General features: G+C 43.5%; 1 protein-coding gene and 2 long non-coding RNA genes across 7 annotated transcripts; 1 reads left to right on the top strand and 2 right to left on the bottom strand.

Annotated features, from left to right (window-relative positions):
- Positions 1 to 191: 191 nt before the first annotated feature.
- On the top strand, positions 192 to 12,668 carry LOC117146502. 4 transcript variants are annotated; one of them, XM_033312757.1, is made up of 4 exons: positions 192 to 331; positions 7,026 to 7,697; positions 7,769 to 8,881; positions 8,961 to 12,668. In XM_033312757.1, exons 2-4 carry the CDS (start codon positions 7,470 to 7,472, stop codon positions 9,498 to 9,500), a joined length of 1,881 nt encoding a protein of 626 aa, XP_033168648.1. In that variant the 5' UTR covers positions 192 to 331; positions 7,026 to 7,469; the 3' UTR covers positions 9,501 to 12,668. The 4 variants fall into 4 exon arrangements, with proteins under 4 accessions (XP_033168648.1, XP_033168645.1, XP_033168647.1 ...); XM_033312754.1 differs by having other exon boundaries at positions 8,958 to 12,668; XM_033312756.1 differs by lacking the exon at positions 192 to 331 and adding an exon at positions 5,233 to 5,441 and having other exon boundaries at positions 8,958 to 12,668.
- Positions 1,751 to 2,818, bottom strand: LOC117146509. 2 transcript variants are annotated; one of them, XR_004459805.1, is made up of 2 exons: positions 2,733 to 2,818; positions 1,751 to 2,331 (listed from the first exon to the last, which is right to left on the bottom strand). It is a non-coding gene; the product is annotated as an uncharacterized LOC117146509 (long non-coding RNA). The 2 variants fall into 2 exon arrangements; XR_004459806.1 differs by lacking the exon at positions 2,733 to 2,818 and adding an exon at positions 2,606 to 2,693.
- LOC117146510 lies at positions 3,437 to 4,647 on the bottom strand. The gene is made up of 3 exons (XR_004459807.1): positions 4,562 to 4,647; positions 3,957 to 4,138; positions 3,437 to 3,519 (listed from the first exon to the last, which is right to left on the bottom strand). It is a non-coding gene; the product is annotated as an uncharacterized LOC117146510 (long non-coding RNA).
- Positions 12,669 to 12,950: the final 282 nt, after the last annotated feature.

The raw sequence follows: 12,950 nt of genomic DNA, 5'->3' as shown, positions 1-12,950 counted from the left end.
AGACCAAATAATTTGTCAAATCATATATCGACAAAATTTAAATTAAACGTATTCGTAAATTAAATAAAATGTAAATCGGAGTATGACCACCTAGCTGTATTCAGTATTTTTTTAAATCTAATATATTTCAATAATTGTGTTAAGCAGCTGTAGCGTTAACAGCACTAATCGATAGATTGCTAAAGCTGTTAGCCGTTAACATGCAGTCACTAGCAGCACGTCAAGTTGATGTCAGTAGCAATCAAAAGTAAAAAGGAAGCGATAAAGTGCAGTAAATAGTGAAAATAAAGCGTGACAAATAATAGTTGTAAAATCGAGCGGCTCTACAAAGGTAAAGATTGCAAGTAATATTTGATATGCACAATTAACATATTTAAGGAGCAAACACAAGACAACAAGCAACGGCGGTGAATGTATCTGTGTAAATATTGCGTTGGTGTGCGTGCAGTCGGCTTCATTTTGTTTTGCTGTTGACCTTCGCAAATCGAAAATGAGTTTAAATCGAATTCGTAAAACAAAAGCCGCTTGAACTCTTCCAATGCCAAAAGCAGCGCTCAGAAACTGCGGCAATTGTGCGGAAAATACCAGAAAATAGCGACATCAATAAGTAGCACACAATACATGTAAATGTGTTTTATTTCTTGTATCTTTTGCGCGCGCTTTCTCTGCAAACCTATTACTTAACACAGTCACTCTCTACGTCTCCGTCTCTCTCTCTCTCTCTTTCTCGGTCAAGAAATATAAACTAAACATTTTCTGCCTTTTTACTTTCTTTTTCCGGCTTTTTCTTGTTTTTGCCTTGCTATTACGCCTCATCTGTGTGTGTGTGTGTATGTATGCAGATACCGTTATGAGAGCGAAACCTGTTTCACATTCTTATGAGAATTCCAATCAAAGTCTTTCACTTTCCGTTGCTTGTTAGGCGCAAATGAAAACAAGGTCAGCCGCTGTTAAATACGCATGTTTATATACAATATCTATCTTTGCGTTTCCTCTGTTTTCACGCTCAATTTCGCTCGTTGTTGTTTGGCAAGTCGAAGAAGAGGAAGCGGCAGGCGTCCCTTGCACGCACACAAGCACACTCGCTTACAATTCCATTTACACACATTAGCGGCTTGCATTTTTTTTTTTGATAGCAATAACAACAACGAGCAGCGACCTAGTTTATTCAGGGGCCTTTTATGTTGCTTTAATTCGGCACGTAGACCGCCTTACGCACACACTTGTGTGGATCTGTAAATGTAAAACATGGTGGGGCCTCTTTTTTTCGGCAACTTTCGCCGAATGATAACGTAAAAGAAGAAAAATGCAAGCGAAACATCAACAAAATCAAGCAGAACACTTAGTGTTGTTAAGCACTGTGCAGCAGGGTTACCACTTCCCATGTTATGCGTGCCTAGTCACGTATGAGATGGAAATAGTAGTAATGGGGGATGAAGAAGAGCGACACAAAAGCGTGTGGGTGCTGTGCTGCAATAAAAACGCTATAAATAGATATGAGAAGCCGCAACAGCTGCGCGGCACGTTTTCAGCTTTATCTTTATCAGTCGCAGTGCAAACAAAGAATATCAACAAAAGAGCGTGTTATAATTGTTGCGCTTATTATTTGCATATAATATGTATTGCTCAATTCGCATTCATTTAAAGTTGCAGTCAGGTGGCAACCCTGCCGGCAGCGAACTTCTGCTTCTGTTATAAACAGTGGCGTATTACGATTTTATATTCATGGGATTTAACAATATATGCAATCTACCGTTTTGCTATTTATTTGTTTACTGATTTAGACCAAATCTACATTGGCACAACCCTTTTCTAACGCCCCTGGTTGTAACAAACGCTTTTTTCTTTCTCCCTTTTTCACAACCGGAATTTTTCGCTGTTGCCTTTGCTGTGCGCATTCTCACGTACACACACGCACCGCACGCGTGCGAGCGAGACGGCAATGCTCAGCTGCTCGCATTATCACTGCATTCTCCTTGTACACCATTTCGTACATGCGTCGATTTTAGAGATGTTTGCATCGATGTTTCTCCACCATGTTCTCCATGTCTTTCACGACGCCACCCAACACCACTAGCAAGTCACAATAAATTTGCAATGTGCTATTAATAATTGTATTAAAAGATATGCAAAATTAATTTGTACTTACATTTTATACGATGATTCCTCGAAAAAACAAACCGATGTTTGTGATTCTTCGAAAATATCGATGTTTGACATCGATGTTGGCATCAATTCTTCTCCACCTCTAGTCGATTTTCGTCAGTTTCGCCAGTTGGCCCTTGGGGTTTCTAGCGTGCGCACGTGTTTTAGTTTTTCTCCTCCGTTTTCCTTCAAATTGAAAAATATCAAAAAACAAAGTGAAATAAATTGTTGCTAATAAAATAGCAATGAAAGTGTCTGTTCATTTAAGGTAAATTTAATTAAATTCATGCCATAACGTGTTAATATTAGAAAAGAAGCAGAATTTAGACGCATTTGCACTTCATTTCATATGTATATATATGAACATACAGCCGGTGCACACACACACACACACGTGCAAATGCAACGAAAGTGACTTAGTCCCCTCAAACGAAGTAAAGAAATACGAATTTATACGCACGTGGAATGTTCGGGAGTTTATCCACGTGTTCCACGACGCCACCCAACACCACTAGCAAGTCACAATAAATTTGCAATGTGCTATTAATATTTGTATTAGAAGATATGCAAAATGAATTTGTACTTACATTTTATACGATGATTCCTCAAAAAAACAAACCGATGTTTGTGATTCTTCGAAAATATCGATGTTTGACATCGATATTGACATCAATTTTTCTCCACCTCTAGTCGATTTTCGTCAGTTTCGCCAGTTGGCCCTTGGGGTTTCTAGCGTGCGCACGTGTTTTAGTTTTTCTCCTCCGTTTTCCTTCAAATTGAGAAATATCAAAAAACAAAGTGAAATAAATTGTTGCTAATAAAATAGCAATGAAAGTGTCTGTTCATTTAAGGTAAATTTAATTAAATTCATGCCATAACGTGTTAATATTAGAAAAGAAGCAGAATTTAGACGCATTTGCACTTCATTTCATATGTATATATATGAACATACAGCCGGTGCACACACACACACACACGTGCAAATGCAACGAAAGTGACTTAGCAAATTTTAAAAGAAATCAGTGTCCCCTCAAACGAAGTAAAGAAATACGAATTTATACGCACGTGGAATGTTCGGGAGTTTATGCACGTGTTCCACGACGCCACCCAACACCACTAGCAAGTCACAATAAATTTGCAATGTGATATTAATATTTGTATTAGAAGATATGCAAAATGAATTTGTACTTACATTTTATACGATGATTCCTCAAAAAAACAAACCGATGTTTGTGATTCTTCGAAAATATCGATGTTTGACATCGATATTGACATCAATTTTTCTCCACCTCTAGTCGATTTTCGTCAGTTTCGCCAGTTGGCCCTTGGGGTTTCTAGCGTGCGCACGTGTTTTAGTTTTTCTCCTCCGTTTTCCTTCAAATTGAAAAATATCAAAAAACAAAGTGAAATAAATTGTTGCTAATAAAATAGCAATGAAAGTGTCTGTTCATTTAAGGTAAATTTAATTAAATTCATGCCATAACGTGTTAATATTAGAAAAGAAGCAGAATTTAGACGCATTTGCTCTTCATTTCATATGTATATATATGAACATACAGCCGGTGCACACACACACACACACACACACACACACACGTGCAAATGCAACGAAAGTGACTTAGCAAATTTTAAAAGAAATCAGTGTCCCCTCAAACGAAGTAAAGAAATACGAATTTATACGCACGTGGAATGTTCGGGAGTTTATCCACGTGTTCCACGACGCCACCCAACACCACTAGCAAGTCACAATAAATTTGCAATGTGCTATTAATATTTGTATTAGAAGATATGCAAAATGAATTTGTACTTACATTTTATACGATGATTCCTCAAAAAAACAAACCGATGTTTGTGATTCTTCGAAAATATCGATGTTTGACATCGATATTGACATCAATTTTTCTCCACCTCTAGTCGATTTTCGTCAGTTTCGCTAGTTGGCCCTTGGGGTTTCTAGCGTGCGCACGTGTTTTAGTTTTTCTCCTCCGTTTTCCTTCAAATTGAGAAATATCAAAAAACAAAGTGAAATAAATTGTTGCTAATAAAATAGCAATGAAAGTGTCTGTTCATTTAAGGTAAATTTAATTAAATTCATGCCATAACGTGTTAATATTAGAAAAGAAGCAGAATTTAGACGCATTTGCACTTCATTTCATATGTATATATATGAACATACAGCCGGTGCACACACACACACACACGTGCAAATGCAACGAAAGTGACTTAGCAAATTTTAAAAGAAATCAGTGTCCCCTCAAACGAAGTAAGGAAATACGAATTTATACGCACGTGGAATGTTCGGGAGTTTATCCACGTGTTCCACGACGCCACCCAACACCACTAGCAAGTCACAATAAATTTGCAATGTGCTATTAATATTTGTATTAGAAGATATGCAAAATGAATTTGTACTTACATTTTATACGATGATTCCTCAAAAAAACAAACCGATGTTTGTGATTCTTCGAAAATATCGATGTTTGACATCGATATTGACATCAATTTTTCTCCACCTCTAGTCGATTTTCGTCAGTTTCGCCAGTTGGCCCTTGGGGTTTCTAGCGTGCGCACGTGTTTTAGTTTTTCTCCTCCGTTTTCCTTCAAATTGAGAAATATCAAAAAACAAAGTGAAATAAATTGTTGCTAATAAAATAGCAATGAAAGTGTCTGTTCATTTAAGGTAAATTTAATTAAATTCATGCCATAACGTATTAATATTAGAAAAGAAGCAGAATTTAGACGCATTTGCTCTTCATTTCATATGTATATATATGAACATACAGCCGGTGCACACACACACACACACACACACACACACACGTGCAAATGCAACGAAAGTGACTTAGCAAATTTTAAAAGAAATCAGTGTCCCCTCAAACGAAGTAAAGAAATACGAATTTATACGCACGTGGAATGTTCGGGAGTTTATCCACGTGTTCCACGACGCCACCCAACACCACTAGCAAGTCACAATAAATTTGCAATGTGCTATTAATATTTGTATTAGAAGATATGCAAAATTAATTTGTACTTACATTTTATACGATGATTTCTCGAAAAACACCGATGTTTGTGATTCTTCGAAAATATCGATGTTTGACATCGATGTTGGCATCAATTTTTCTCCACCTCTAGTCGATTTTCGTCAGTTTCGCCAGTTGGCCCTTGGGGTTTCTAGCGTGCGCACGTGTTTTAGTTTTTGTCCTCCGTTTTCCTTCAAATTGAAAAATATCAAAAAACAAAGTGAAATAAATTGTTGCTAATAAAATAGCAATGAAAGTGTCTGTTCATTTAAGGTAAATTTAATTAAATTCATGCCATAACGTGTTAATATTAGAAAAGAAGCAGAATTTAGACGCATTTGCTCTTCATTTCATATGTATATATATGAACATACAGCCGGTGCACACACACACACACACACACGTGCAAATGCAACGAAAGTGACTTAGCAAATTTTAAAAGAAATCAGTGTCCCCTCAAACGAAGTAAAGAAATACGAATTTATACGCACGTGGAATGTTCGGGAGTTTATCCACGTGTTCCACGACGCCACCCAACACCACAATAAATTTGCAATGTGCTATTAATATTTGTATTAGAAGATATGCAAAATTAATTTGTATTTACAAATTATACGATGATTCCTCGAAAAAACAAACCGATGTTTGTGATTCTTCGAAAATATCGATGTTTGACATCGATGTTGGCATCGCTGTTTTCCCACCTCTAGTCGATTTTCGTCAGTTTCGTCGTTTTGCCTTTGTTTTCATAGCGTCCGGACGTGTTGTTGTTTTTCTCCTTTGTTTCCTTTAAATTTGAAAAATATTAAAAAAAGGTGATTTAAATTGTTGCTAATAAAATTGCAATAAAAGTGTCTGTTCATTAAAGGTAAATTTAAATGAATTCGTGGCATAACGTGTTAATAATAGAAAAGACGCATTATTTAGACGAATTTGCACTTCATTTTAAAATAAATTATGAAGTGAATTGTGTGCGTGTATGTATGAACACACGGCCTGTGCATGAAACACACACACACACTCGCAAAGGCAACGAAAGTGACTTTTCAAATTTTAAAAGAAATCAGTGTCCCCAAAAAATGCAGGCAATCGAAATAAAGAAATACAAATATAAACGCACATGGAAGAAGAAGAAGCAGCTGTAGCGGCAGAAAGAGCGGCTTTCGTATTCTTCTTCTTGCGCGTGGTGTGTGAGAGGGGGAGTAGTAGTAAGACGCATACTTCTGCAAATGCAGCCAAAGAGCGCATAGCATTTTGTTTATCGAGTGTCTCCTTCCACTATAAAAACAGCCAAAAAATTGCACTCGCATCCTCACGCACACTTGCATATGCGCGCGTGTTTGTGTGTATGCTCGTACATGGAAGTGTTGCCGGCAACACGAAATATGTTGCGTTTGTGTGTGTTGGGAGCGCGCGCGTGGCTTAGCTAGCTATCTCGCTCGCACACCTCTCATTGGTCCGCCGTTGTTGATTTGTTTTGTTTTTTTTTTTTTCGACTCTAAACATGTTTGCTAAATTTAATTAGCACTGCCCTGGAAATAAACCCAAACCACTTGCTACGTTCAGCTGATAAGATATGTGGGCATTACCATTTGTTGTCGCTCCGCCGCGCTTAATGTGGTGAATATTTAAAATGTTTAAACGTTTTGCTGTCATTCTGGTTTGTGAACTTGAAGCATACATGTGCATATATGCATAAATGCAATAACATGTTGTCAGTTTGTGCGCTTTTCAACACTGTTCCAACAGCTGTTCAGCACTTGTCAAATTTGTAATACCGCGTACTGCCGACGTTAGTCAACACTTGACGTTTGAAAATTACCCAACATTCGCTAATTTAGCTTTTTTACTTTTCAGCACAAATGCAGCCAGCTACAGTGAAGCCTGGACAATGGATGTTGGCAATGCACGCGCTCAGAACAACGGGGGAAAACGGAAAAAGCGCGCACAAATAACACTAGCACAACTTCAGTGAACACCGCCGCAGCACACACCAAACACAGAAACCCAAATCTGCCACTCAAAACACTTTCCAATACAAAGAAAAAACATCAAGCAAGGAAAGCAAAAAACACTAAAAGCGTCAAACAAAATACAAAAAAACATTAAAAGCATCAAAAAAGAACATTGAAAGCGTCAAAAAAAAAGAAAAAACATAAAAAGCGTCAAAAAAGAAAAAGAAACAAAAGGGTAAAAAAAGGAGAAAGAAGAGGAAAATAACGTCATCGTAAATTGTGAAATATACACGGAAAATTGAAAACCCAAATATCAGAACCAGAAACATAGTCCAATAACAAAGCCATGTTCAATTTTCATAAGCCACGCGTCTACCGCTCTGCGGATGGATGTTGCATTTGCCGGGCCAAGTCGAGCAGCTCGCGGTTCACCGCCTCCCGGAAGTACGAAAAGGAGTCGATGCAGTGCTTCAATCTTAATGAGCCGCGAAATGGCGAAATCTGCAACGCCTGCGTCCTTTTGGTCAAGCGCTACAAGCGACTACCCATAGGTAGTAAGCGTCACTGGGGTCATGTAAGTATTTAATGCCTATGTAAAACAAAAAAAATACTAACCCGCCTTCTCTCGCTTTGCGCACATTGCAGGTGGTGGATGCCCGTGCTGGACCCGGCACCAAGTCCATGGCCAAACAGAAGAAGCGCGACAACGCAGACGCGAAGAGCAGGGCCGCCAATGGCAGTGGCAACTCATTCCTGCCCGAGAAGTTCGCCAAGATCTTCAAGAAGAACCGCAAGAGTAAGGAGAGAGCGGCGACTGAAGCAGCAGCAAGATCATCATCAAAATCAACATCATCGTTATCATCATTATCACCATCATCATCATTATCATCAACTAGTGCTGTCAATCGACCTAGCAGCACTTCACCCACCTCGGATCATCAGCAGAGCGATTCGAACGAGAGCTACGATGATGAACAGATGCTGCCGGCAAATGCACCATATCAAACGCGCAAGCGAACAGCGGCTGCCGCACTGGCCACTGCCAACGAATCGAAGGAGCACAACAACAAACGCTCGAAGTTAACCGGCAGCTACCGACGTCGTCAGCTGGCGCCACAAAAGAATCGTCGGGCCGTCGACAATATCCCCTTCTTCGAGGAAAGTGATCTCGTTCGCCTGGAGGTCTGTTGCGGTGTGGTCTTCCAGAGCTTATCCCTCGGCAGCATTCACTACATCATCGATCCGGAGCTGTACAAACCGTGTGCGAAGCACCAGCGCATACGCCACCAGCAGATGCAGCTTCAGCTGAAACAGCAGCAGGCGGAGGCGGTAAATGCAACTCCAACCCCCACGACCAACACATCGCCACTCACCACTCAAGTTCAAAGCAAGGTGCCAACGATTGGGCCACTTAAGAAGCATCATTTATTCTGCAAGCGACAATCGGGGTCATTTCCGCAAGGTGAAATCCATAGCATAAGTCCAATTCCAATGAGCAAGACTGAAACGATCGGCCAACCACTGTCGCCGAAGCCACATTCCACTCTGTCCCTGATCCTCAAGCCCACCGTCCAAATGCAACCACAGTCGCAGGCCCAGGGCCAAGTGGTCTCTGTGGGCGCTGCCTCGCCCTCGTCGCTGTCCTCCTTGTCCAACTGCTCCACCTCGTCCTCGGTGGCCACCAAGTTCAACGACAATTCCTCGGATTCGGGATTCGATGAGCATGTGCTAGAGCGCAAGTCGGTCAGCCCACCAACGGTACGTGTTTCTTATTTGCATGATATATGCAGAGCATTTGACTAATTTCTATATTTTTTTCTTTAAATATATTCAGCAGGACGAGTGCAAACTGCGTGGAACCACGGGTGGCAGGGTGCAGCTAATCCTAGTCAGCGGCCTGCCTCTGGCTGGACAGTCTCAGAATCTGATGCTGGCGGGCAACGAGTTTACGGCACGAATTGTGCAGCAACGAGAAGCCGGAATCGCAGCCGCAACCGGAGTCGGAGCCGGTGCTCAATCGATAGGAGCAACCCCACTGAAAATCAACGTACTTGGCGGATCTCAGGGCAACAGCAATAAAATGCGTGCTATATTCAATAGCACCAGCAGCATTCAGCATGAGAACGGAGTGACCACCATTGTGCCAGCCTCCTCGTTGGCAGCCAGCACTCAAACAGCTGCCATGAACGCAATTGCGCCCAGCACGGTGACTATAACGCCGTCATCGGTGGGCAAAAAGGTAACTGTGCCAAATCCCAAGATTATCCTGCTGAAGCCAGCCAAATTTGTGGGACCAGCGTCGTCAAACGAGGTGAATACCGCAACTCTGACGGCGGAGCCACCTGCTCCTCCCCCTCCACAAGCCAAAATCGTATAGGCGATTAAACACGAAAGAGAGAGAGAGAGATAGATAGGAGATGTCTAGCGTCTCGCAGGGAATATAATAACCACCCTGTTACGTTTGTTATACACTAAGCTATTTAACGGCGCCCGAAAGCCAAGCTCCCTTCCTTAGCCGCGGTCCCATATCATTCAAGAGTAATATTTAACATTTCAAGGAACACCTTAGCCTAAACGTTACTTTAGCCTAGACTAGGACACTGAACTACAGAATGGGCGAATGAGTCCACGCAAAACACACTCCCAAATACACACACCCACACACACAGAACCACACAAATTGTAACCATTATTTTGTGTCCAACTACAGGCCACTGGGACCCTTCAAAACAGAATGAGCGAATGAATCCTCGCAAAACACACCCACTCACACAGAACCTTACAAATTGTATCCATTATTGTAGTGTTAATAGTTGAATGAGGCGCCCTGGTAGCCTGTAGTTTGACTCCAATAAGCTCGCTCCTTCCGCTTCACCGGCGCTGGAGTTTCTTAACCGCCGGAAGCTACTTCCGCCGGCTTCGAAGCTCCGGCTTCGGTCGAGCAGAAGGGAGGGACTTGTTGGAGTCCAACTACAGGACACTGGGGCCCTTGAGAACAGAATGAGCGAATGAGTCCACGCAAAGCACACCCACTCACACAGAACCTTTCAAATTGTATCCATTTTTGTAGTGTTAATAGTTGAATGAGGCGCCCTGGTAGCCTGTAGTTTGACTCCAATAAGCTCGCTCCTTCCGCTTCACCGGCGCTGGAGTTTCTTAACCGCCGGAAGCTACTTCCGCCGGCTTCGAAGCTCCGGCTTCGGTCGAGCAGAAGGGAGGGACTTGTTGGAGTCCAACTACAGGACACTGGGGCCCTTGAGAACAGAATGAGCGAATGAGTCCACGCAAAACACACCCACTCACACAGAACCTTACAAATTGTATCCATTTTTGTAGTGTTAATAGTTGAATGAGGCGCCCTGGTAGCCTGTAGTTTGACTCCAATAAGCTCGCTCCTTCCGCTTCACCGGCGCTGGAGTTTCTTAACCGCCGGAAGCTACTTCCGCCGGCTTCGAAGCTCCGGCTTCGGTCGAGCAGAAGGGAGGGACTTGTTGGAGTCCAACTACAGGACACTGGGGCCCTTGAGAACAGAATGAGCGAATGAGTCCACGCAAAGCACACCCAATCACACAGAACCTTTCAAATTGTATCCATTTTTGTAGTGTTAATAGTTGAATGAGGCGCCCTGGTAGCCTGTAGTTTGACTCCAATAAGCTCGCTCCTTCCGCTTCACCGGCGCTGGAGTTTCTTAACCGCCGGAAGCTACTTCCGCCGGCTTCGAAGCTCCGGCTTCGGTCGAGCAGAAGGGAGGGACTTGTTGGAGTCCAACTACAGGACACTGGGGCCCTTGAGAACAGAATGAGCGAATGAGTCCACGCAAAGCACACCCACTCCAACAGAACCTTTCAAATTGTATCCATTTTTGTAGTGTTAATAGTTGAATGAGGCGCCCTGGTAGCCTGTAGTTTGACTCCAATAAGCTCGCTCCTTCCGCTTCACCGGCGCTGGAGTTTCTTAACCGCCGGAAGCTACTTCCGCCGGCTTCGAAGCTCCGGCTTCGGTCGAGCAGAAGGGAGGGACTTGTTGGAGTCCAACTACAGGACACTGGGGCCCTTGAGAACAGAATGAGCGAATGAGTCCACGCAAAGCACACCCACTCACACAGAACCTTTCAAATTGTATCCATTTTTGTAGTGTTAATAGTTGAATGAGGCGCCCTGGTAGCCTGTAGTTTGACTCCAATAAGCTCGCTCCTTCCGCTTCACCGGCGCTGGAGTTTCTTAACCGCCGGAAGCTACTTCCGCCGGCTTCGAAGCTCCGGCTTCGGTCGAGCAGAAGGGAGGGACTTGTTGGAGTCCAACTACAGGACACTGGGGCCCTTGAGAACAGAATGAGCGAATGAGTCCACGCAAAACACACCCACTCACACAGAACCTTACAAATTGTATCCATTTTTGTAGTGTTAATAGTTGAATGAGGCGCCCTGGTAGCCTGTAGTTTGACTCCAATAAGCTCGCTCCTTCCGCTTCACCGGCGCTGGAGTTTCTTAACCGCCGGAAGCTACTTCCGCCGGCTTCGAAGCTCCGGCTTCGGTCGAGCAGAAGGGAGGGACTTGTTGGAGTCCAACTACAGGACACTGGGGCCCTTGAGAACAGAATGAGCGAATGAGTCCACGCAAAGCACACCCACTCACACAGAACCTTTCAAATTGTATCCATTTTTGTAGTGTTAATAGTTGAATGAGGCGCCCTGGTAGCCTGTAGTTTGACTCCAATAAGCTCGCTCCTTCCGCTTCACCGGCGCTGGAGTTTCTTAACCGCCGGAAGCTACTTCCGCCGGCTTCGAAGCTCCGGCTTCGGTCGAGCAGAAGGGAGGGACTTGTTGGAGTCCAACTACAGGACACTGGGGCCCTTGAGAACAGAATGAGCGAATGAGTCCACGCAAAGCACACCCACTCACACAGAACCTTTCAAATTGTATCCATTTTTGTAGTGTTAATAGTTGAATGAGGCGCCCTGGTAGCCTGTAGTTTGACTCCAATAAGCTCGCTCCTTCCGCTTCACCGGCGCTGGAGTTTCTTAACCGCCGGAAGCTACTTCCGCCGGCTTCGAAGCTCCGGCTTCGGTCGAGCAGAAGGGAGGGACTTGTTGGAGTCCAACTACAGGACACTGGGGCCCTTGAGAACAGAATGAGCGAATGAGTCCACGCAAAGCACACCCACTCACACAGAACCTTTCAAATTGTATCCATTTTTGTAGTGTTAATAGTTGAATGAGGCGCCCTGGTAGCCTGTAGTTTGACTCCAACAAGCTCGCTCCTTCCGCTTCACCGGCGCTGGAGTTTCTTAACCGCCGGAAGCTACTTCCGCCGGCTTCGAAGCTCCGGCTTCGGTCGAGCAGAAGGGAGGGACTTGTTGGAGTCCAACTACAGGACACTGGGGCCCTTGAGAACAGAATGAGCGAATGAGTCCACGCAAAGCACACCCACTCACACAGAACCTTTCAAATTGTATCCATTTTTGTAGTGTTAATAGTTGAATGAGGCGCCCTGGTAGCCTGTAGTTTGACTCCAATAAGCTCGCTCCTTCCGCTTCACCGGCGCTGGAGTTTCTTAACCGCCGGAAGCTACTTCCGCCGGCTTCGAAGCTCCGGCTTCGGTCGAGCAGAAGGGAGGGACTTGTTGGAGTCCAACTACAGGACACTGGGGCCCTTGAGAACAGAATGAGCGAATGAGTCCACGCAAAGCACACCCACTCACACAGAACCTTTCAAATTGTATCCATTTTTGTAGTGTTAATAGTTGAATGAGGCGCCCTGGTAGCCTGTAGTTTGACTCCAACAAGCTCGCTCCTTCCGCTTCACCGGCGCTGGAGTTTCTTAACCGCCGG

The sequence above is a fragment of the Drosophila mauritiana genome, chromosome X, assembly GCF_004382145.1.
Source record: "Drosophila mauritiana strain mau12 chromosome X, ASM438214v1, whole genome shotgun sequence".
Classification (NCBI taxonomy): Eukaryota; Metazoa; Arthropoda; class Insecta; order Diptera; family Drosophilidae; genus Drosophila; species Drosophila mauritiana.
Note: the sequence above shows the minus strand (reverse complement) of the source record. Positions and strands in the feature narration are given on the sequence as shown.